The sequence below is a fragment of the Narcine bancroftii genome, chromosome 4 (assembly GCF_036971445.1).
Source record: "Narcine bancroftii isolate sNarBan1 chromosome 4, sNarBan1.hap1, whole genome shotgun sequence".
Classification (NCBI taxonomy): domain Eukaryota; kingdom Metazoa; phylum Chordata; class Chondrichthyes; order Torpediniformes; family Narcinidae; genus Narcine; species Narcine bancroftii.
Genome location: NC_091472.1, coordinates 227210731 through 227236998, shown reverse-complemented (window position 1 = coordinate 227236998; position 26268 = coordinate 227210731). Strand labels below are relative to the sequence as shown.

General features: G+C 40.8%; 1 protein-coding gene and 1 long non-coding RNA gene across 8 annotated transcripts in view; one reads left to right on the top strand and one right to left on the bottom strand.

Annotated features, from left to right (window-relative positions):
- Positions 1 to 26268, bottom strand: part of LOC138761671 (uncharacterized) — a 191642-nt gene that overhangs the window by 65860 nt on the left and 99514 nt on the right. The window lies entirely within an intron of this gene.
- The window catches only part of itgb2 (integrin, beta 2), a 146792-nt gene that overhangs the window by 109649 nt on the left and 10875 nt on the right, over positions 1 to 26268 (top strand). For 4 of the 7 annotated variants that reach the window (XM_069934214.1, XM_069934215.1, XM_069934216.1 and 1 more), the window contains exons 13-16: positions 8537 to 8759; positions 11045 to 11253; positions 20439 to 20605; positions 22839 to 22941. In XM_069934214.1, coding sequence (XP_069790315.1) covers positions 8537 to 8759; positions 11045 to 11253; positions 20439 to 20605; positions 22839 to 22904 — 665 coding nt within the window. In that variant the 3' untranslated portion in view covers positions 22905 to 22941. Of the gene's footprint in view, positions 1 to 8536; positions 8760 to 11044; positions 11254 to 12881; positions 13428 to 20438; positions 20606 to 22838; positions 22942 to 26268 lie in introns of those variants that run through there. The other 3 variants (XM_069934213.1, XM_069934212.1, XM_069934217.1) reach the window with 2 other exon arrangements.

Genomic DNA, 26268 nt, shown 5'->3' with positions numbered 1-26268 from the left:
CTTGAGGCAGTTGACTGTAAACATGTCATGCCTGCCTCCAACATCTAGAGTACAACACCCTCCCTTCACAGTACCTTGAAGGGCCCTTCATAAGGGCACTGCAGTGGGAAACCTGGTTTGTCCCGTCATATAAAAACAAAGCCCGCTGCTTTGAGTTCTTGTAGGACATGGCTGGTTGGCATCCTGTGGGTGCTGGTAGGATTTGGACGTGGGTAGGCAATGTGGTTCCTCAGCTGCTGTAGATGTACAGGATATTTGGTGGTGGTTCCATGGAGCTGAAATCGATGTCGCCTGGGATGGAGAGCGGTGCGCCTTAGACCATTTCTGCCAATGAGGTGGGAAGGTGGGGTGCTGTGTGGATGTCCAGCAGGACCCATAGGAGTTCATCCATCCAGTTGGGCCCATGCAGCCGTGATTTGAGGGCTGTGTTTAAATGGCGGTGAAAGCGCTCTACCAATCCATTGGATTGGGGGCGGTAGGAGGTGGTGTGGTGCAGCTGGCTGATGCAGAATTTGGCAACCCACTGTGAGGTAAAGGCCCTTGCACAAGTCTCAGTGTCACAGGCTGGCATGAGCCTTGCCTCTGGCTAGCGTGTAAAGCGGTCAACCATGGTGAAAAGGTACCTCATCACCTGGCTGATGGGAAGGGGCCCTACAATGTCCATATGCACGTGGCCAAACCTATCCACTGTGAGCAGGAAATGTTGTACTGGGCCTTTAGTGTGCTGGTGGACTTTGACTCGCTGGCATTGTACACAGGTTTTTACCCAAAGTGAAACTTCATACTGAAGTCTGTGTCATACAAACCTGAACAAAATGAAGCAGACCGGATGGAAGGATAAGAGAGTCCATGTACTTGATTGAATACCTGCCGTCTCCAGGTCGTGGGCAGGATTGGCCTGGGGTGGCCTGTAGACATAGACATATCTCACAGGAGTGTTGGGCCTCCTGGGTCTGGCGCGAACTCCTCAATTTGTAGGCTAGTAATAGCGGTACGGTATGCCTCTGTGTCGGCATTTTCAGCCTGGTCCCTGGCAAGCTGAGCTGTGTTGATGCCACCTGTCACCTCAGAGATCGTTGGCCTGGACAGTGTGTCAGCTACCACTTTGGACCCCCACTATGTGGCGGATGACTGTTGTATATTCGGAGATGTATGAAAGATGCCATTGACTTGCCGACCAGGGGTCCGAGACTTTGCCCAGTGCCTGCATCAGCAGCTTGTTGTCCTTTGGCCTTCGAGGATGTACTGGAAATGGCACATGGACAGGTACATTGCCAGCAATTTGCGATCAAAAGTGCTGTACTTCAGCTAGGGTTGTCAGAGGTGTTCTTCGCTGAAGAAAGCGAGTGGCTGCCACTGGTGATCCACCACCTTTGCAGCACTGCCCGGTCTGAGACATCTGTCATTAACAACAGGGGTATGTCTGGATCCAGGTGTGCCAGGAATGTGGGTTTGGAAAGTGCTGTTTTGGTCTCCTTGAATGCCTGGAGTGCCTCCGCAGACCAGCTGGGCTCCTTGTTACCTGCCTTAACGAGGTTGAAGAGAGGCCTCATGGTGGTTGCTGCTCCTGGGAGGAAGCGATGATAGAAATTCACAATTCCAAGGAATTTCTGCAGACTTTTGAGGGTTTTGGGCCTGGGCAAGTTCTGAATGGCCTCAACCTTGTCAGGCAAAGGTGTTGCTCCTTCACTGGAGATGCAGTGCCCAAGGAAGTCGATGGTGGACAAACAGAATTGGCACTCGGATGGGTTGATGGTTAGCCTGACAGTCTGCAGCCAGGCAAACAGGTGTTTTAAATGTTCTTTGTGGGTCCTGGCATCTGGGCTGGCAATGGGGATGTCATCCAGGTACACAAAAATCCCCTCCTGGTCTCTTGCACTACGTCCATGAGGCAATGGAAGGTTTGGGCCGCATTTTTCAGCCTGAATGGCATTCTCAGAAACTCGAAGAGGCCAAAAAGGGTATTATGGCCATCTTATGGATGTTGTCCTGGTGCACTGGGATCTAGTGGTAGCTCAGCACCAGATCGACTTTGGAAAAAATCTGGACACCTTGGAGTCATGCGGAAAAGTCCTGTATGTGTGGGATGGAGTATCTGTCTAGTTCCATTGCATCATTGAGCTTGCAGTAGTCTCTGCAGGGGCGTCAGCCACCAGAGTACTTTGGGACCATGTGTAGTGGCGAAGCCCATGAGCTGTTGGAACAGTGGACAATCCCCAATTCCTCCATTGTGGCAAACTCGGCCTTGACTTGGAGGAGCTTATCTTGGGGCAGTCACCACACCAGTGCAAACATGGGAGGTCTCAATGTGGTGTTTCTTGCTAAGTGCTGGTTCTGCATCAAGGAAGTTGGGGGTAGTAGAGTGAGGAAGTTGGCGAGCAGTGTGGTGTACTCACTTTGTTCGAGAGCGTGGACTCCCAAAGGCTGGAAAGTGTGTTGGCGCCAGTGTGAGGGGGGAAAACCTGGAAAATGGTGGCATTAACCAGTTGGCATTGGTTGAGGTCAACCAAGAGTTCATTCTCCCAGAAGAAATTTGCTCCTAGGAGAGCCTGGCCTACTGAGGTGATGGTACAGTCCCATCTGAAAATGATGTTCCTGGTGTGAATGGTCATGCACCATAGGTGAGGATGGTTGAACCGTTGGCATCCTGTTGGGATAGGCCTCTAGCATTGTTTTTTCGCTCAAAGAACGTGGATGGAACCAGGCTGATTTCTGCACCAGTGTCTATCAGGAATTCCCGCTGGGCCTTCTGATCCCAAAGGTAAAGCAGGCCTTTTCTGATGCCAACTGCCGAGGCCCCTAATGGTGCCTGGTTTGCTCATTTCCCTGCATCAGACTGGATTTTCTGCCTGTAAAGGTGCAGGGTGGTACGCACTGCCGGGCATTGTGGCCCCACTGACATTGGAAGTAGTAATACCCTGCTGTTTTGTCACTGCAGTCGCCGTGTTGTGGCAGGACTGCTGCGATGGCTGCCATAGGGGCGAATGAGGTGGCCAAAGTTTGTGCTGTTGTTCCCACTGTGCAAATGGGTTGCATATGGATGAAGTTGGGTTGCAGAGTGCGAAAGAGCTGGTCTGCTTCTCTTGCCACGAGATGTGGTTCAGCAAAGTCCATGTTGGAGATGGCAGCAGCAACGTGGACTGGCAACTTGGAAAGGAATAGACTCAAACAGGAAGCACTTTGTGTGTCAGTCTGCAAGGGCCACTAGCTCCTGCATCAGTTCTGAGGGTTGCGATCACCTAGGCCCTGCATGTTAAGGACGTGTTGTACCAGCTTGGTTCAAATTACTTGAGTAAAAGCAGTTTGAATATCGTGTACTTGCCATCCAAGGGTGGGTTGTTGACATGCAGGGCGACTTTCGCTGCTGTGGCGGGGCCCAGGGCGCTAATCACATGCCAGAACTTCGTCTCCTCGGCTGTTATTCCTCGCAGGGTGAACTGTGATTCTGCAAGTTGCAGCCAGCTGCATAGCTGCTTTGCTCAGAATTGTGGCAAGTGAACGCTTACAGCGTAAACTTCTGCAGGAGATCCGTTGGTGACAGCCGCTTGCGCTGTGGAGAAGTCCACAGGATTCATCTTGCTGCGTGTTGTGGGTTCTAAAAATGTAAGAACCTGTTCAGGGTCACTACTGTACCACTACTAAAGGCAGACCTGTTGAAATATATGCTGTCCACACCAAGCAAGTAAACCAGGAACTGCCATTTATGTGCGTACCATTTTAGGGGAGGTGACAGGCTCATGGGAGTGGTCATAATGCTGCTGTGAGGCCTGGCCAATCCCCCAGCAATGCGCTCCTGCAGCCTGGAACTTCTGCGTGGTGGGGGGAAAGCCCCTGGGCCCCGCCGTGCTGGCTGTTCGCTACGGCGATTCGGCCCATCGTGTGGGGGGTTGACCTGGCCTGCTACACCAGATTAATTTCAAAAGGGGAAGTTTTGCCTTCAAAATTCTTTGAAGAGATTATGGAGAGTTAATAGTAATAGTAGATGTAGTATATTTGGATTTACAGAATACCATTAATGAGTGTCATGTCATAAATTTAATGAACAAGGCTGGAGAGTGTAGGCAGGGGAGCAACAGAAGAAACAATAATTTGCTGCCTGCAAGAATGAACAGAAGTTGAGTCCCACAAGGGTCAATTCAAGAATCACAATTACTCATATTTTATTGAGTTAAACTATATGATTTTAAACATAATTTCAATTTTGCAAGTGACTCCAAATGAGGAGATATATCATAATGCTAAAAACTGAATAATTAATAAATGCAATGACATTAGATTACTAGATAAATTTTCAAGGCAAATGTGATGAGAAAAATAAAAGGGATAAATATTACTGAAGAAATAAAGCCATATGTAAAGTACAAGGTCAGGGTACTGTGATAGTACAGACCTATCACCAATGTATATAGTTACAGTATCTAGAGTATGTAATGACTGTGCTTACAGCGATTGGCGGAGAGCTTAGCCACGCCTACTGTCTGGGCCTTAAAGGGTTGTGTCCCTAGCCAGGTCAGATCATTCCAGACTGGTCGGCCACCTGTGAAGAGCTCCTGTCTTTTGCTAATAAAAGCCTTAGTTTGGATCAACAAGTCTTTGGTTCTTTCGACGAGCTCTACAATTTTATTAGCAAAAATAATTTTTTTTAAAAAGGGATGGAGCATCTGACTCGGCCAGAAAAACTTGACATCGACCCACAGTCGGCTACAGCCTTCAAAGCCTTTAAGTTCTGGCTGTTGAACTTTGAAAACTTCCTAAGGCTCATTGAGGTGGAGGAGGATAACCAGTGTCTAACAGCATTGCTGTCTATGGTGTCCTTGAGAGTCTACGAGAACATCCAGGATGAGAACATCCAGGATGAGACCACTTATACCGCAGCCATAAAGGTACTGAAAGAACTGTATGATCAACCAATGAACAGAGTTCATGCCCGGCTTGTGCTTGCGTCGAGGAAGCAACAGCCTGGCGAGTCCAGCAGGGCATATTTACAAGTAGTAAAGGCGTTGGGCAAGGACTGTAACTGTGTGGACAAAACTGCTGCCGAGATCACAAACAATCTTGTCCGGGATGCCTATGTGGCTGGGCTACGATCGAACGAGGTGAGGCTGTGCTTGCTCGAACAAGGGGTAGAAAAACTAGAGGACGTGGCCCGGATTGCAATCACAATGGAGGATGCAGCCTTAAAGTCAAACGAGTTCTCTAGGGACTGGACCCCACATTCTGATGTGAGTAGAGTGCCCTTCTACCCTACCACCCCCCCATATACTGACGTCCTGTCGGCTGCTGCTACACTGCCACCTGCGAACCCAAAATGTTATTTCTGCGGGAGGGACAAGCACAGCAGGTCCCAGTACCCAGCAAGAAAAACCAGGTGCCAGAAGTGCCTTAAAAACGGCCACTTTGCTGCAGTCTGTAGGTCTAAAATGGCCGCCGGCAAACACAGTGCCTCATGTAAAGCCCAACTGCCACTATCCCATTCAAACTCTTCTTCCCCAGAGCTCTCGTCCAATGAGAGCGAGGGCTCCCCTGCACGGCAACGCCTGACGTCATGGAGATGCCGAACCCGGAAAGGGCAGCCCACCCTTGCAACCATGCTGTTGGCCCGGCTCTCGCCCCCGTGCGGAACACTCGACCCGGCCTCGGTCCCGACTGTAGAGCCCGCTATTGCCACGGTCATGACCACCCCTGGGGCCGATGCTGCCACCGCCACAGCCACCCCCGGAGATGACGCTACCGCTGCCCGCTCCCCTGCTGCCGCTGCCCACGCCGCCGTCGGTGCAGCCAGCGCGACCGACTGGGGACCCGCCGCGGCCAACCAGGTACTTGCCCTAGCGTCCATCGCTGATGACCGCTGGGGCCCGACCGCCGCGACCGCCGACCTACCCACCGCCAACCGCGAGCAACAACCCCCACTACTTACCGTTCATCCACCGACACCGCCACAACAGCACCTCCGGGAATACCTCCAACCTGCTCCTCCAGCGCTGACTGCGTCTATGACATCATCCCGTTGTGTGACGTCAACACGCGGAACTCCCCTGTCAACAGGATCAGTGGCTGCTTCTACAACACTTAATCAGCAATGCTCTCATCCCCTCACTAAAGCAATGGATCTGATTAAAGTGCATGGACACTACACCAATTGCTTATTTGACTATGGGTCAACTGACAGTTTTATCCGGCCAGATCTGGCCCTCCGTTGTGGACTTGACTTTATCCCCACTACCCAGAGGATCTCATTAGCGATGAGGTCGCACTCGACCGGGATAAAGGGGTATTGCATCACCACGCTGGAAGTACAGGGCTTAACGGTCACACACTTCAAATTATTCATCCTTCCCCAATTGTGCGCCCCAGTGTTGCTGGGATTAGACTTTCAGTGTCAGTTTCGAACGGTGTCCCTACACTTTGGGGGACCCCACGCCCCCCTCTCAGTCTGCCATCGACCCACCCCCGAAACACCCGAGCAACCCGCCCCCATGCCCCGGGGCCACTCCTGCAGCCTTTCCACACTCCGGATTGCCCTGCCAGCACTCTTCGCAAACGCTCTGTCATCCAGGGGTCACTAGGTTTGCCCACTTTGTGAAGGCACGCAACCTACCCTACACAGTCAAGGAGATTCACTCCATGACCCAAGCCTGTTCGGTGTGCGCTGAATGCAAGCCCCAATTTTTCCGTCCGGGGAACTCCCATGTTATCAAAGCCACCCGCCCCTTCGAGCGTCTTAGCGTAGACTTTAAGGGGCCCCTACCGTCGACCAACCGTAATAACTATATCCTTATGGCCATCGACGAGTACTCCCGCTTCCCGTTCACTCTGCCCTGCCCAGACACCACCACCATCTCAGTGATACAGACCCTTCACAGTATCTTCGCCATTTTCGGGTACCCTAATTCCATCCACAGTGATAGGGGGTCCTCATTCATGAGCGCAGAGCTGCAACAGTACCTTCTGGAGTGTGGTATCGCTTCAAGCAGGACCACCAGCTATAACCCACGCGGTAAGGACCAGGTCGAGAGGGAGAATGCCACCATCTGGAGAGCGGTTACACTGGCTCTCTGGTCTAAAGGTCTCCCCACCTCTCACTGGCAGGAAGTTCTCACTAGTGCCTTACACTCCATCCACTCTCTCCTATGGACCACAACAAATGCCACCCCCAATGAAAGGATGTCCTTTTTCCCAAGGAAATCCAAATCAGGAACCATTGCATGGCTCACCATCCCTGGCCCCGTCCTTTTGCGACGCCACGTCCGGCACTCAAAGAACGACCCCTTGGTCGACCGAGTGACTCCACTCCACGCAAACCCACATTACGCCTACATTGAGTTCCCAGACGGGCGGGAGGACACTGTTTCGGTGCGGGACCTAGCTCAGGACCAACCCAACCTTCCCCAACTCTTTATTCCCCAGCCCCCGTGCCGGAACAGAAGGACCAACAGCACCCCAACGACCCGGGCCACCCTGCCGACAACACGGCTGGGGAATTGAGTGAAGGAGCGGTCGCACCCGACGAGCCCGCTGGCGACACCACTCCAGCGACCCCAATCCCGACACCACGGCGGTCACGCCGGATGGTCAGACCCCCTGACCGCTACAGTCCTCAACCTACCCCTTCCTTATACTTCAAGTAGCAATAAAGTGATGAAAACAACCCAAACATAGTTTTTTTTTCAAAAGGACAGAATTGAAATCTAATGAAGATTACTTGAAATTGTTTCATGAATTAGTGTTCAATCCTGGTCATCATATCATAAAAAAAGATAGAGGTATTGAAGAGGGGCACAAAAAAAAAGATAGTAGTTGTCAAAATATAAAATTAGAAGTCACCATAAAATATACCAATCAAGACATCAAATAGTAACTTTGAAGAGTGGGATATTGTTAAAGGCAGCTGTTCTTGATAAGAATACGAGAAACAACACCTTATGTTCTGTCTCTCCAGTTTTCATTCAGATGGCATCAATATTGACCCACAATTTCCAGTAACCCCCTTACCCCTCTAACTCACTTCCTCCAGCTCCCCAGCTCCTTCCCTTCCTTTCTCCACTCTCTCCCATCACTTCTCAGCTCCTTTCTTTTCTTCCCCTTCCCACCTGTATTCATCTATGACCTGCTTGCCTGTGCTCCACTGACTTTTCCACACATCCCAGCCCCACACCATCTTAATTAGGTGTTTGCCCTATTTTTTATCACACCTGAAGAAGGGCTCAGGCCCAAAAAATCAATTGCCTATTGCTTTCCATGGATGTACCATGCATAACCTTCTAAGTTTTTCAGCATTAAGTGAAGAATGTCAACTGCCATTTGTTTTCCATGGATGCTGCATGAGATCCCAGCATCTGCAGATTTCTTGTTTATCAACATAGTGATAGTGTTAGATTTTAACTGAATGGGCAGTTTTTCTGTAGTGCATTGCACATAATTAATACATGTAATGAATACAATCTGTATAACAGAGACCCAGTATAATCATTTTCAATCATGCAGGTATTTATAGAGAAACAACTATTATTTAATTTTTTCCCTCATTAACTTTCAGGACATGGAAGATGTAATTGCGGAAAGTGTGAATGTGATGCAGGATTTGATGGAACTGCCTGTGAGTGTGCACAGGCTTTCAAACAATGTCAACAGAATAAAGGCAGTAACATTTGCAGTGGAAGAGGAAACTGCACGTGTAATCAATGCATGTGCAATGCTGGCTATCAACCACCGTATTGCAAATTTTGTCCAGGCTGTCCATCTCCTTGCCCAGCCTATGTGTAAGTTTCCATCTTATATTGATCCATGTTGAAATCATAGTTTAATATTATCATAGCCTACAGAGTAAAGGAACATAAACAAAAAGTGACTTAGTGGCTGGTCTGATAGTTCTTTAAGATTTAAGACTTTTTACCCCCTCCATAAATCTTCGTCCGCGAAGCCAAGCCAAAGAAAAAAAAAAGAAATCAACCGTGGGCACCAGAGTGGCAGTGGCCTCACAGTTCCTATGACCTGGGTTCGATTGTGACCTCTGGCTCTGTGTGGATTTTGCACATTCTCCCCATAACTGCATGTATTTCCTCCATGTGCTCCAGTTTCCTCCCACATCCCAAGGATGCTCAGGTTGGTGGTTGATTAGCCACTATAAATTGTCCCCAGAGGGTTGGTGAATTGTAGAATCTGTAGAAAATTGAGGGCAATTTAAGAAGCATAAAGTAGATTTAAAGTAAAATGGGTGTTTGATGGATTCAGGAGATTGAAAGATCTGTTTTTGTGCTGTTTGACCTTATGACTTTAGTCAGACATCATGACTTTTGAATTTATAACACATTGGTCTGTTTTTGTGCATGGGAAATTAATTTGTTGTAAATCCTCTTGCTTGAAATCCATATTTTCACAGATTTTTCAATTACTGAAAAGTTCTAATTACATTGCAGGACCATATTTAAAATAGAGTTAACAATTTGTAAGGATCTCTGTATTGTAACTCAAGATGCTTACTCATGTTTTTTTCCCCAAACACTGAACTGACTGCATACTTGTTGCCTTTATCCACAGACACATATTTACTCTAAAGTATATATTTGAAATCTATGACCATTTTCAAATTTTAACAGGAAAACTTGTCAGAAATAATTATTAGAATTCTTTGAATTTAATTCATCCAAGGAACATTTAATTTTTTTTCCTCTTTTGTGGAATTTTTTTTGTTTTGTACATATTAGTTGGAAGCAATTGTAGATAATGTAACAGGACTGCAGCACCATACAATCTTAAACATGTCTTAAAAACTGAAAACTCTTTCCAGACATTAATATGAGTGCTTGGTCAGTTATACAAAAGACAGTTTTCATGTCCTATTTGCTTTCTGGGCTAGATTCAAGGTTTCAACATCAATACAAGTTGAAATTATCTGGTCTACGTATGTAGTAAAACACCAAGACACTTTGTAGCAGGTTATGAAATAAAATTTGATGAAGACGTGTAGAGAGATATTTGTACTAATATCCAAATAGTCTCTCAATTATCTAATTTTTAAAGCCATCTTGAATGAAACAAGAGCAAGTGGAGAGGCAGACATTGAGTGAGTAAATTCCAGAGCTTTGGGCTGAGCTAGATAAAGGAATGTTCACTGTTGAAGTGTGTAGATAAAACTGTGGATACACAAGAGGCCAGAATTGAAAAATTACAGAACTGTTGGCTGACTTTAGAGCCACAAGAGGTTACAACAAAGGGGAAGGGCAAATGGGGGAAAAGGAAGCTTTGGCAGAAATTAAGCCAATGTTGATTAACAAGCACAAGGGAACAGTGTAAGTTGAGAAATGGATAACAAATTTGTTTCAAGGTTCATTGTGGAGACAATTGTTGATGTGTTATAGCCTTTGCAGCATCTCACTGGTTTAGTTCATTTTTTCAGGAATTAACTAATTCTTTCTGGGAGAACAAAAGTTGGCAGTGTGGGAGGACTGACTGTTATAAAGTGGGGATTAGAGCCCTCGACAGGTTGGATTTTTATAAATAAAAGAGCATATCTAAATAAGCAGTTACAATTTTGATACTCCCCATCAAAGCTTATTCAGGTACAGTATCTTGATAGCAGGAATATAATAAAACATATAGCTGGTGCATCAGACAGAGTTGCTATCTCACAGCACCAAGGTTCAATTTTGATTTTGGTTGCTGTCGCTGTCGAGTTACATGTTCTCCCTATGACTGTCAATCTCCTCTGGGTTTCCCCACCCCCACATCCAAAAGGCTTGTCAGTTGGTGGGTTAATTAGCTATTGTAAATTGTCATTTGTGTAGATGAATAACAGAATCAGGTGAAGGGAAGGTCGACAAGAATATGGGGAGAATAAAAAAAATAGATTGAATGTAGAATTAGTGTAAAGATTATGCTTAGAATAGGCTTGGTCGGCCAGAGACCCCATTTCCAATGCAGTCTCTCTATGATTCTGTGTCCTTTTTACAACATTGAGCTATCTTTGATAACAGAGGGTGTGTAGTATAGCATTATAAAGAGTACAATTTTGTCACCTCTGTATTTCACTTGTTATTTTTAACAGACCTTGCATAGAGTGCCTTGGATTTCAAAGTGGCCCTTTTGAAAAAAACTGCTCTGCATCTTGTACGAATATTAAACACAAAGTAGTGGATGAACTAAAAGAACAGAACATTTGTAAAGAGAAGGATTCAAAGAGCTGCTGGATGAATTTTGTTATGGAGGAATTAGAAGGAGTTGCAAACTATCATGTGACTATCTTGAAGAAAACAGGTTTGTGATTTGCCTAAATATTGTCATGTAAACAAGCAGTCTTGTACATGGAAATGCTTAAAATTAAAACTTTTTTTATTATCTCAATATTTGGCATATTTTTAATATTTATGACCAAGAGATAGATATCATTGCCAATTCCCACAATTATTGCCTATCCCTATATGCACTCTTTGAGCACCTATACTTATAGCACCAAGAAAATTTTAACCATTATTGCATGCTAAACAGGTGAAATATAGCACATCAAGTGGTTCCAGAAACAACCTCTGATGAATAAGTACATCTGTGTTCATTCAAATTATGCAGGTTTTAATCAAGTTTAAACTTTTCCTGCTCTTAACATCGTTGGACCACATTTCAAACAAAAATGATACCTGTGCTGGACGTATGCATTATTTTTGCATGTGTTTGAGCACACATGATGGATTGGTAACAATCCTTGAAGAAATACAGATATTGCTCCGACATGCTCCAGAACTCTCCACACCCGAGGCTAAGTTGTTCCAGTACAGCTTCAACACTGGCAATCAACCAGGCAATGTGAAAAATTGCCCAGGTATGTCTTGAGCACAGAAGGACAAATCTAACCCAGCTATTTATTGCCCCATTAATCTGCTCTAGATCATCAACAAAGTTATGGAAGGGATAACCAATGGTGCTGTCAAGTGGTACTTCTTTAACATCAACCTGCTCATTTTGGGTTCTACCAAATCAGCTCATGACCTCATTACAGTCTTGATTAAAACATAGGGTAAGGAGCTGAATTCAATAGGTGAAATTAGAGTAATTCCCCTTCATGTCAAGGCAGCATTTGATCGAGTGTGGCGTCAAGGAGTCCTACACTGGAGTCAATGGGAATAGTGCCAATCCTCCATTGGTTTGAATAATACTGAGCAGAAAGGACAATCCATGTGAAGGAGGTAAATCATTTCAGCCGCCAGACATATCTACAGGAGTTTCTCAGTGTAGTGTCCTCGGCCCAACCATCTCAATCTTAAAAAAACAACTTTCCTTTAATCCTAAGGTCAGAAGTGGGGATGTTCACTGATAATTGCACAATGTCATCATTCATGGCTCCTCAGATAATGGAGTAGTCCACATTCAAATGCAGAAAAACCTGAAGAATATCTGGGCCTAGGCTGATAGGTTACAAGTAACATTCACTCTACACAAGTGCCAGGAAATTGTCATAATCCAACAAGAGAATATCTAACTATCATTTCCTGGTCTTCAATGGCATTACTATCATTGAATCCCTGAGTAACAATAACCTGCAGGTTATCATTGACTAGAAATGAAACTGGAGTAGCCATGTGTACAATGTAGCAACAAGAGGCTAGGATTCCTGTGACAAGTTACTCATCTCTAAACTTCCCAATGCCTATCTGCCTTCTACATGCCTTCATCAGACATGTCATGGAATATTCCCCACTTGATTGGATGAGTACAGCTTCAACAACACTCAAGAAGGTTTATAGCACACACGACATGGCAGCCAATGCGATTGGCTCCCATTTTGCTACCATTCACTCACTCGATCACTGACACACATTAGCAAGTCAAGTTTAATTGACATCTGATTGTACAACTATAACCTGATGATATACCATTTGGACTGTCCACAGGATGCACAGCAGCAACTCACCATCTGAGCAGCACCTTCCAACCCCACCACCTCTACCAGCTTGAACGAAAATTATAGGAACACCATTACCTGAAAGTTGCCTACCAATCCACACACCATCTTGACAGAATTATACTGCTGTTCCTTTACCATTGCTGGGTCAAAATCCTGGAACTCCTTCCCTTTGCAGTATTGTGGTACATCCACACTCAAGGATTGCATTGGATCAGGAAGACAGCTCACCACCACCTTTTATTTTTCACACTGTGAACCATATCAATCAAAATACATACAAACATTTCCCTCTTAAATATACACAGTGGCATTTTCTCCCCTTTATTCCCCCCTCCCTTCCCTCCCCCCTTCCCACCCCCCTCCAAACCCATTAAACGTTCAACAAACACAATACAATAAACCCATTAAACAATATCATCACACAATAAAAATAAATAAGAAAATTGTGTCATCTACTTTTACACACTGGATCAAGTCATTTTGTCTTCTTATCATTTTATCATTTTAGGGGGTGGAGGTCTGAGGCAAGCCCTCTCTGTTATGTTCCATGTACGGTTCCCAAATTGTTCAAATAATCTGACTTTATTTTTTAAATTGTATGTTATTTTTTCCAATGGAATACATGTATTCATTTCCATGTACCATTGCTGTACTCTCAGGCTCTCTTCTGATTTCCAAGTTGACATTATACATTTTTTTGCTACAACTAAGGCTATCATAATAAATCTTTTTTGCGCTTCATCCAGTTTGAGGCCTAATTCTTTACTACTTATATTACTTAGAAGAAAGATCTCTGGATTTTTTGGCATGTTGCTTTTTGTGATTTTATTTAATATCTGATTTAGATCTTCCCAAAACTTTTTCATTTTCTCACATGCCCAGATTGCATGTACTGTTGTTCCATTTCCTTCTTACAGTGAAAACATCTATCTGATAATGTTGGATCCCATTTTTTTTTTAACTTTTGGGGTGTGATATATAACCTGTGTAACAAATTATATTGTATCATACGTAACCTTGTGTTTATTATATTCTTCATAGTTCCAGAGCATAACTTTTCCCATGCTTCATTTTTTTATGTTTAAATCTTTTTCCCACTTTTATTTGGGTTTATAGCTTATTTCATCATTTTCCTTCTCTTGCAGTTTGATGTACATGTTCATTATAAATCTTTTTATTATCATTGTTTCTGTAATCACATATTCAAAGCTGCTTCCTTCTGGTAATCTGTCTGTTTCCCAATTTATCCTTTAAGTAGGCTTTCAGTTGATGATATGAAACATTATACCATGAGTTATTTCATATTTGTCCTTCATTTGTTCAAATGTTAATAAATTATTTTCCAAAAAATAAACAATCTTCTATTCTTTTAATTCCTTTTCTCTCCCATTCTCTAATGGAAAGGTTATCTATTGTAAAAGGGATTAGCTGATTTTGCGTCAATAATAATTTTAGTAGTTGGTAATTTGTTTTTTTTTCCTTTCTAAGTGAATCTTCTTCCATATATTGAGTAAATGATGCAATACTGGTGAACTTTTATATTGCACCAGCTTTTCATCCTACTTATAAAGTATATGTTCTGGTACCTTCTCCCCTACTTTATCTAGTTCTATCTTAGTCCAATCTGGTTTTTCCCTTGTCTGATAAAAATCTGATAAATACCTTAATTGTGCTGCTCTATAATAATTTTTAAAGTTTGTTAACTGCAAACCACCTTGGTTGTCCCTCTCTGTTAATTTATCTAATGCTATCCTCGGTTTCCCCCTTTCCATAAAAAATTCATTATTATTTCTCTTTAGTTCATTAAAGAATTTCTCTGTTAAGGGAATTGGTAATGATTGAAATAAATATTGTATTCTTGGGAAGACATTCATTTTAATGCAATTTACCCTCCCTATCAACGTTAGTGGTAATTCTTTCCAATGTTCTAAGTCTTCCTGGAATTTCTTTATTATTGGCTGATAATTTAATTTGTACAGGTGGCTTAAATTATTATCTAATCTGATACCTAGGTATTGGATTGCTAGTGTTTGCCATTTAAATGGTGATTCTTTTTAAATTCTGTATAATCTGCATTACTCATTGGCATCATTTCACTTTTATTTGCATGGATCTTGTACCACGATATTTCTCCATATTCTTTCAATTTCTTTAGTTCTTATATGGAATCAGTGAAAGATAAGTTTATACTGTGGGATGCAATGAAAGCATTCATCAGAGGGCAAATAATAAGTTATGTAACCAAGATGAAGAAGGACTACAATAAGGAAACAGAGCAGTTGGAAAGGGAAATAGTAAATATAGAAAAAGAATTAGCAATGAAGGAAGACACAACTAAAAGAAGAGAATTGGCAGATAAAAAAATAAAATATGAAACACTACAAACATATAAGGTGGAGAAGAACATAATGAAGACAAAACAGAAATATTATGAACTAGGAGAAAAAAACGCACAAAATTCTAGCATGGCAGCTTAAGACAGAACAAACTAAGAGAATGGTATTGGCATCAAGGAAAAAAGACAAACAAATCACATATAATCCAATGGAGATTAATGAAAACTTCAGAGAATTCTACAAACAATTATACCAAACTGAAAACGAAGGGAAAGAAGACAAAATAGATGAATTTTTAACTAAAATTGAACTACCAAAATTACAAATAGAGGTACAAACTAAATTAACAGAACCATTTGAAGTAGTAGAAATACAAGAGATAATAAAAAAACTACCGAATAATAAAACACCAGGAGAGGATGGATTCCCAATGGAATTCTATAAAACATTTAAAGATTTATTAATTCCTCTCCTCCTGGAAGTAATCAACTAGATTGATAAAACACAAAGCTTACCAGATTCATGCAAAACAGCAATAATTACAGTAATACCAAAGACAGGGAAAGATCCACTCGCACCAGCGTCATATAGACCAATATCTTTACTTAACACAGATTATAAGATAATAGCTAAACTATTAGCAAACAGATTAGCTGACTATGTACCAAAAATAGTAAATCTAGACCAAACTGGATTTATTAAAAAAAGACGAACAACAGACAATATTTGTAAATTTATTAACTTAATTCATGCAGTAGAAGGAAATAAAGCTCCAACAGTAGCGGTTGCTTTAGATGCAGAGAAGGCCTTTGACAGAGTAGAATGGAATTATTTATTCAAAATACTACAAAAATTCAGCTAACCAAAGCATTATATAAGGGGCCATTGGCGAAAGTGACAGTAAATGGATATATATCAAAACAATTTAACTTAAGCAGATCAACAAGGCAGGGATGTCCACTATCGGCCTTATTGCTCGCGTTAGCCATAGAACCACTAGCAGAACTGATAAGAACAGAAAATAAAATAAAAGGGATAAAAATAAAAGACAAGGAATATAAAATCAGTTTATTTGCAGATGACGTTATAGTATACTTAACAGAACCAGAAATATCAATAAAAGAATTACATAAGAAATTGAAGGAATATGGAGAAGTGTCGGGATACAAGATTAACGCAAATAAAAGTGAAGCAATGCCAATGAATAATGCGGATTTCTCAAAATTTAAGAAAGAATCACCATTCAGATGGCAAATGCAAGCAATACGATACCTAGGTATACAAATAAATAAAAACCTCGGCCATCTATATAAACTCAATTATTATCCACTAATGAAAAAAATTACAGGATGACAGAGCATTGGAAAGACTTACCACTAACACTAATAGGAAGGATAAACTGTATTAAAATTAACATTTTCCCAAGGATACAATACCTATTTCAGGCATTGCCAATATACTTGACGGAGAAATTCTTCAAGGAGTTAAAAAAAAAATAAGGAAATTTTTATGGAAAGGGGGGAAACCGAGGATAGCACTAGATAAATTAACAGAATGGTATAAACAAGGAGGCTTACAACTGCCAAACTTTAAAAATTATTATAGAGCCGCACAATTAAGATACCTATCAGATTTTTATCAAACAAGGGAAAAGCCAGATTGGACTAGATTAGAACTAGATAAAATAGGGGAGAAGATACCCGAACATATATTATATAAATGGGATGAAAAATTGATACAACGTAGGAATTCTCCAGTATTACATCATCTGCTCAATATTTGGAAGAAGATTCATGTAGAAAGGAATAAAACAAATGACCAACTACCAAAACTAATACTGACGCAAAATCAGCTAATCCCTTTTACAATAGATAATGTTTCCTTTAGAGAATGGGAGAAAAAAGGGATCAAAAGATTAGAAAATTGCTTTTCAGGAAATAAATTATTATCCTTTGAACAAATGAAGGATAAATATAATATAACTCACGATACAGTGTTGGCATACTACCAACTGAAATCCTACTTAAAGGACAAATTGGGAAGCAGTCTGAGGTTATCAGAGGGAAGTAATTTTGAATATGTGATTACAGACACAATGATAATCAAAAAATTTATAACAAACATGTATATTAAACTGCAAGAAAAGGAGAATGAGGAAACAAATGGTAAAACTAAACAAAAATGGGAACAAGATCTAAACATAAAGATAAAGAAGGAAACATGGGAGAAGTTATGCTCAGGAACTATGAGAAATACAATAAATACGAGGTTACGTATGATACAATATAACTGGATACACAGGCTATATATTACACCTCAAAAGTTAAATAAATGGGACCCAACAGTATCTGACAGATGTTTTCGCTGTAAAAAGGAAATGGGAACAACAATTCATGCAATCTGGACATGTGAGAAAGTGAAAAAATTTTGGGAAGATCTAAACCAGATATTAAATAAAATCACAAAAAGCAATAAAACCCAGAGATCTTCCTCCTAAGTAACATAAAAAACAAAGAATTTGGACTTGATTTGGATGGTGCACACAAAAGATTTGTTATGATAGCCCTAGCTGCAGCAAAAAAATGTATTATGTCAGCCTGGAAATTAGAAGATAACTTGAGAATACAACAATGGTATATAGAAATGAATAAATGTATTCCATTAGAAAAAATAACATATAATTTAAGAAATAATATTACAATATTTGAACAAATATGGGAGCCATACATGAAACACAATAGAGAAAACCTACCGGGGACATCTACCACCTAAAATGACAGAAGGAGAAGGAAATGAAAAGAATTGACTCAGTGGAATTTCTTGTTTATTTTTATTGAGTGACAACATTGTTTGACGGGTTTAATGTATCTTAGATTCTGAACTTTAAATGAATGGGAGGGGAGGTAGGGAGGGTGGGATGGGAAGAGGGAGGGGGGGAGAAAACGACACTGTATATATTTGAAAAGGAAAATGTATGTATCGTGATCAATGTGGTTTATAGTGTGAAAAATAAAATATTTTTTAAAAAAATTTCTTTAGTTCTTTGATTGATATTTCTGGTTCTGTTAACTATACTATGATGTCATCTGCAAATAAACTGATTTTATACTCCTCCTTTATTTTTATCCCTTTTATTTTATTTGCTGTTTTTATCAGTTCTGTCAATGGTTCTATTGCTCAAGCGAACAGTGAGGGAGATAGTGGACATCCCTGCCTAGTTGACCTACTTAATTTAAATTGGTTCGATACATATCCATTTACTGTCACCTTTGCCTTCTTGAGGGGCAATTAAATGCTGATTCATCCTACAAAAGCCACATCCCTTGAATGAATAAAAAAAAGATATGGGAGGTGTGAGATCATATCTCATTAATCAATCTATTCAATTTAAATTAAATGAATTTACAATAAATCGCTGGCAATGGTAACTGTGAATCTACAATGTTGCTGATTTTTCTTAACCACAATGTCCTTTGCAGAAGAAAACAAATTGTTCTTTTATGCCATAGTCAAAATAACCAGACCATAGTAATGCAGTTGACCTTTGACTGCTCTCTACAAACCACTCATTTGTTTAAGATTGAGAGCACAAAGGACAAGCATCAAACTTGATTTTCTAAACAAAAGGAAAGATGAAACCATTTATTCCTGGAAATTCGGGACATCTGTTCCATAAATAGCAGACATCAGCCAAACTTTTACTGCCAAGTCATACTGTTCATTTAACTTCTCAGATTCTTCCTTTGTTATGAGCCCAGAGGACCCCAAAACCCAGCAGCAATAGATATTCACCAAGACAAATGGTTACTTAAACAAAAGTTGCTTTTAATTATCTTTAAACATGAAAACAGAATCACACTTTAACTTACCACGACTGACTTACTTAACCTAACTTAACCCCTTTCTAATTCTAAGTACACGTGTATGTAATGTGTGTGTAAGTTCAGAAAAGTTCTTTGGTTCACAGTCCAATCTCATTTCTCATTCCTCCAAGTTCACTGGTTGCAGGAAATTCTTATACTGTGCACAGAATTTAACATTTATAAAATTCATCAGGCTTTGGTGCTTGAAAGGTAAATGGTTATCAATCAGGAAGGTTTTCAGAGAAATTTGTTGTTCCTTTTTAAACAGCCATTTCAGTATCTTGCTGAAGAAACTTGCCCCTTCAGGTGATAACCTCTTTCTTTCAGGTCACCGCAGAGTTTCTTTTTGTTTCACTTATTCCAAGTGAAACATTAGACAGCCAGTCCTCTCCTCTTGCATAAACCACAAGGGCTTTGACCAGATTGTCTTACAAATGGGCTTTCCATAAGCTTGCCAACTTGTTCTGTTCCAGTCCTAGCTGCTTCTGCTGGCTGTAACACTGTACAAGTGATATCTCTCTCTCTCTCTCTCTCTCTCTCTCTGTGAGAGAAAGCCTGTTTGATTCTCTCTGCTTGCAAAACCACATGATCCTCTTCAAACAGCAAGTTCTCCTTCAGACTGTCTGCGGCTCTCAAAGATCTTTCATCTGTTGCCTTTTGTAAACAACAATCCATTAATGAAGTCTCTTGGGGACTCTCCAAAGCTTTTGCAAAGACTGTTGGCGCCAATATGTCTAGTATGAGCAGAGCTCCAGTATTTTAATTAAGATCTGTTTTAAAGTGTTTGTATGTTACATACTCTAACAAACCTTTCCCAATTTATCTCCCAAAAACTTATCTATATATTCTACCGTCACACCTTCATCATCCTTACTTTGCCTGCACACATTTACACCAGAGTTCACAAAACAGGATCCTGTTGATAGGAAATCTCTCAACAGTACTCAAATATGGGCAAGGAAATCTCCTTTCCTCACTGAATAAATTAGTATTCTCTCATGACATTTGCAAAGGACGCAAGAGAGAACCAAAGACAGATTGAGGGAATATCTACAGACATCATCACCAAGACTGACATAAGCATAATATCCCATCTTCACAAAGAGCAAAGACACTGAAACATGCCACACTGTGATATTATTGCAGCCATTTACTAAACCATTAGCAGCACCAGTTAATATGGGAATAAAAACAGGTTCAGATTAGAACACTGGCAATCCAGCCATGAAGATGCTCACTTCTCAGCAACATTTCTGCTGAGGGATTAGTCAGATTGACCAATCATGAAATGTTCAAATCTCGAGCACATGTGTGTGATCACTTGTTTGTACTCTCTAATTTCAGAATGTCCACCACCCACAAATGTCATCGCCATTGTTGCTGGTGGAGTGGCTGGTGTGCTGCTCGTTGGATTGGTTATTCTCCTGATCTGGAAGCTGCTGATTGAACTGTATGACAGAAGGGAATATAGAAAATTTGAAAAGGAGAAAGCAAAAGCAAAATGGAATCAAGTATGTAGAAATGGTTGTTAATTTTTAACCAAAGCTACACATTAATAAAATTGGTATCACAATCTTTCCAGTGCCATTGTATCATCCTGCGATAACAGTGCTTAGTAACCATTGCATAAAAATGGGTTGATATCTACAGTTCATTTTCGTTCAACTAATGCCACATTTTTATTTGGACCATGATATCCATGGGGCAACAACATTAGTTTGGTTTTACATGATATATCAAGCCCTCTGTACAATAGGGTAGATCTTCCATTGCTATGGGATTGCCTGTTTTCTGGAAACCTGAATCATACTGACACTTCCTGTGTGATGCAGAGTGCATAGTTTTGAGTGAAATCTTGCTCCCAGCGCAATGATGAGCCGAGAACGTTCAGAAACATTCAAAATTCTCAGTTGTGTTTCCCTTATATTTTTCCCTCAGTACACCAGCCTATTCACATTGTATCATGAGACCCTGAAATGAGAGGCACCTGGTGGTTTTTGCTGGATTGGAGAACAAAAGAGTGGAATGCAGACATTGAGACAGGCAGTGATCATAAATTATGAAATGAGTCTCAGATTTTGATGGCATGGAAGCCCTTGCCTCCACAACTTGATGAAAAATAAAATACGGTAAAAGTCCTAAAGTCTGGACCTCTTGGAGACTGGGTTGGCCTGGATTTTCTGATTTTTTTGGATTCTCGGACAGTACTTTTAAAATTCAAATTTAAGGAGAATAAACTGGTACATTTTGATAGTTTATTAAAGAAACATTTTTTCATATAAAATACAAAGTACAAAAATATTTTTTTCTTACATTTCCACAACTTACATGTGATCACTTGTCACCACTATGTATCTGTAGAGCTTATGCATGCACACAAAAGCCAAGAGTTTTTGAAGAGTCCAGATTCTCAGGTGGTCCAGATTTCTGCCATCTGGATTTTTGGACCTTTACTGTATAAAGTATTCTTGAACTCCTTTTGACCCAGATCTACTTACTTTTGGAATAGCTAGGTAGGAAATACATTGTCACTTTTCAGACTGGTAGTAATTAAAAGCAGGATGGAATTATGTCATTGCAACATCATTCTAAGCAGTATTAACTGTTCACCTGTGTCATCTATGGCAAACTGATGGTGTTAAAATTTTCACAAAGTCTTCAGTCCAATTACTGACTGATCCCTTTGTCGTTTAGTAACAGAGCAGTGGCAAACGGGGAAGTAACCACTCTATCAGAAGAAACACTTACATTAATTCCAATGTAAGTTGCTGTTCTTGAAAGAAGATTGAGGAGTAAATTAGTATAAATGTTTACAATTGAATAAATGGGATAAAGATAGGCTCACTGTTTCCACTGGTAGAGCATTCTCAAATGAAATGAAGCAGATTTAAGATTAAATGCAAAATTTTGCATGGAAACCAAAGAACTATCGTGCAGAGGACTATAGCAAATGCAGAATCTCCTCTCTCTGGGGCTCCAGCTCCTGCACTGATTTCCCACTCACTTGGGCTCCATTTACCACATGCACTTCCCACTTATTGAGGCCCCAGCTCCCATGCTCCCTTCCCCCTTCCTGGGGTTCCAGTTCCCACATCCACATCCCACTCATTGGGGCTACAGTTTGTGCATCCACTTCCCAATCATTTTAAACTTGCCTTGTTACAGATTTATTATAATTCCGTGTAACATCAAAAAAGTCAATTAAAGCTGGGTTAGTGCATTATCGGAAATGACATCCATTAATGAAAAAATCTAATTCAGCAGCATTGAAGTTCTTTTAAGTGCTGAATTATCAGATCTTTACTGCAGTCATTCTACTATATTGGATGAGGATTAAATTGTCTAGCATGTCCGTGCTGAGCAAGTTGGCATTCCGGGCTGGTCCCATTAGTCTGCATTGTGCTCTTATCACTCTTAACCTTTGCAAGGTGCTTGTACTCCTTTTGAAGATTGCAATTGTACCTGTCTTCAAAGCCTCCTCTGGCAACTTGTATACATGCTCTGTGTGAGGAAAGTGTGCTTCTGATTCTTCTCAAATATTTCCACTTGCCTCTTGCCTCTTAGCCTCCTATGCTCCAGAAAGAAAAGTCCCAGCCTATCCGGCCTCTCCTTGTCACACATGCCGTCTAATCCCAGTGACATGGCCAGGGAATATTTTCTGCACTTTATCCAATTTATAATTCTGACCAGGTGACTTTTTTTCAGAAATTAACTGTTTTACTTTTTCTCTATTTTCTCCACCAGGGTGATAATCCACTGTTTCAACAGGCCACTACTGTTACAGTAAATCCCAACTTCAAGGAAGACTGAAGATTTTCATTGTGCTGGGATCAATTTACAGTGGCAGGTTTGCAAAACTTGACATCTTTTAAAAGAATTAACTCAACAATGTGTATCTTGCAGCATTTTTAAATTGTGAAATCATTTTTAATTCATTAATATAAAATAATAGATTTTTACTGTCAAGAGTTTAGAAAAGACCCTAATAAAATATTATATGGTTTAATACTGTTGTTTTCATTGAATAACTGAACCATTTGGCAAAATAATGGTAAAAAAATTCCAATTTTTAAAATGCTATTCAAAGCTAATGTAAATTCTTTCCCACCACTAAACTGTGAATGATGTCTGTTAATATTAGTACCACATTGCCATTTGGGTGGCACAGTGGTGCATCCAGTCGAGCTGTTGTGTCACAGCTCCAGTAAGGTAGGTTCAATGCTGGCCTCTGGTGCTATCTGTGTGGAGTTTACACATTCTCTCTGTAATTATAATGATCCTTTCTACATCCCAAAAAGATGTGGGTTGGTAGATTGATTACCCTTATTGTGAGAATGAGTCACCGAATCTGGGAGGAGTTGTTGAGAATATGGGGAGATGAAACAAGGTCATGTAAAAATGAAGACTTAAATGTCAGTGTGGACTCAGTGGGCCGAAGTAAAAGGGCCTATTTCCCTGCTCCAGTTCTTTTTGACTTGAAAATATATTGTATCAGGCATAGCATTTGTGCTAGCTACAAATGCAAATTTGTGATACAGTACTTGGAAAGAATCTGGTCTCAAATTCTAACAAAAATATTCGTAAAAGAGATTGGCAGCTAGATCTTGAGAACATTTGAGGTCAGTACAAAGAGTACATCTCAGATTATTTGATATAAAGAAACAAATTAGTGAAGATTGAGTAACGATAGAATCCTTGGAAGGAGATTTATGAATGTTGTAAAATTATAAATAAATGGGGCAAAGAAGACAGAAACATTATTTTCACTGGTAGACAGACCTGGAATGAGGTGAAACAGGTTTATGGCAAAATGTTTTGCATGGAAACAGAAAAGCAGGCAGCACGGTTGATGTAGTGACTCGTACAATGCTAGTACAGTGCCAGTGATCTGGGTTCAGATCTGCTGCTGTCTGTAAGGAGCTCTTCCTGAATCTGTGTCGGTTTCCTCCAGGTGCTCCAAGTTTCCTCCCACATTCCAAAAACCTATAGAGTTAGTTGGGTTAATTGGTCGTATGGATGTATTTGTGCAGGGTTGTGGGCTGAAAGGGATTGTTACCGTGCTGTATCTCTGAATTAAAATATTATGCAGGGACCTATGGTTAAAAGTAGAGTTAATGATTTAATTTATTTATTCGATTATCACATTGAAGTGAAATAGTGTAAATCTTATTCAGAGAAAAATTGATGATTATAGCACCTGATGCTATAACAGTGCTCAAGTTTGCTGGTCAAATCTATTATAGTAGATGAGTATTGAATGTTCTAAATGAATTTTAGTATTCAGAAAACCAAATTACTTCAATCTTTTACAAACTATTGCAGTATCTGAAAGAATAAATAAACAGAAGAATGTGCTGTTGGGTAAATTATATTTATTTTTTAAAGTCCCTCGAAAGATATAAACTGCCCCTGTTGATCATAACAATCTTTAATGCACCTGATACCATGTTGGTACTAGGTGGCCAAGATTCTATTACTCAAAGTCATAGGTATTAAACTGTTTTGAGATGGAGGCGTCTTTGAGGATAATCCCTTTTTTAATCCACAAAGTGTTAAATTTGATCCAAAATATAAATTATATTTCAATAATGTGTTATTTGTTTTCCTTTAAATTAATTTAAAATTACATTAATAAATTCTTCTGCCATCTCCTTTCCTATCATGTACAAACCAATTGTAGCCCATGAAGGAATCGCCTCATTTTTTTAAAAAAAGTCCAAAAACAAATTGTACAGCAAAATAACATCTTCAAGGGGACTAATTTTGTCTCTTACTATCCTTTTGCTCTTAATATACCTGTAGAAACCTTAGGATTTTCCTTCATAATTGCTGCCAAAGCAACCTCATGTCTTCTTTTAGCCTCCTGATTTCTTTCTTGAGGTTTTCCTTGCATTTTTATTCTCCTCAAATACCTCATTTGCTCCTTGTTGTTGATACCTGCTCTTCACCTCTCTCTTCCTCCGAACCAGATTCACAATATCCCTTGAAAACCAAAGTTACCTATGCCTGTTTACTTTGCATTTAATCCTGACAGGAATATACATACTCTACAGTCTAAAAATTTCACTTTTAAAGGTCTTTCACTTACCTAGACATCCTTGCCAGAAAACAACTTATCCCAATCCAAGCTTTCTAGATCCTTTCTCATTTCTTCAAAATTGACCTTTTTTGTCTTCAATTTAGAATTTAACCTGGGGCCCAGACCTATCCATCTCCATAATTAAGTTGGTCCCAAAACTTTCTCCTACACATACTTCTGCCACCTGTTCTGTCTTGTTCCCAAATAACCATGATGGCTTGGCTCCATAAACAAAGCTCCAGGAAGGATCATAGACCTAGGGATGTCCTTCGAACATGCACAGTGGATTTTTCTTTAGGTGGAGTGTAGTACTGGCTCTACCATTTACACCCGGGGGTTTATCTTCCATGGCCTAGCAAGCTGGGATGGTGACAGCCAGGTCCTCGGGTCGTAGATGTTACGTCAGAGTGTCTTCTCCTAGATGGATGACCTGACGAGGCTAACGAGCCCTAGCTTCCCGGATTTGAAATCAGAGTTTTCCTTTGTAGTGCGTCGAATGACTCAATGACTTGTTAACTCAAACCAAGGCTTTTATTAACAAAAGACTGGAGCGTAGTACATTGAGGTCAACCAGTCCAGACTGACCTGGGTCTGGTAAGAAGCAGCCCTTTATGACCTGTCAGTAGGCGTGGCTACGGCTCTTAGCCAATCACTATTACTATATGTAAATATATACAAATATATTCATTGGTGATAGTATCCTGTACTATCACATCCTTCTCTTATGCTTCTCTTAATCAAAGCTAACAAGCCCAGCTTATCCATCCAGTTATACCACCTGACACTCGGTCATGCCATAACATAGCAAACTCAGTGAAAATGGGGGATACCACGAGCAGGTGTTGCTATGGACACAGTAATGTAGGAGAGGCCATTTTCAGTGACTTCCTGCCTGGGAAGCCAGAGAGTGGCCACGTGGCAATCACTACACCAAGAAAGGAGAGGCGATGTATTATGCATACACTTTCCCTGGTGAGGGGAACATCAGGCCCAGACCTCACCCACCACCTAATAAGAGATCCAATATTGCACTGTCTCCAGTTGGAACCTCTATATATTGATTCAGAAAACTTTCCTGAACACATTTGACAAACT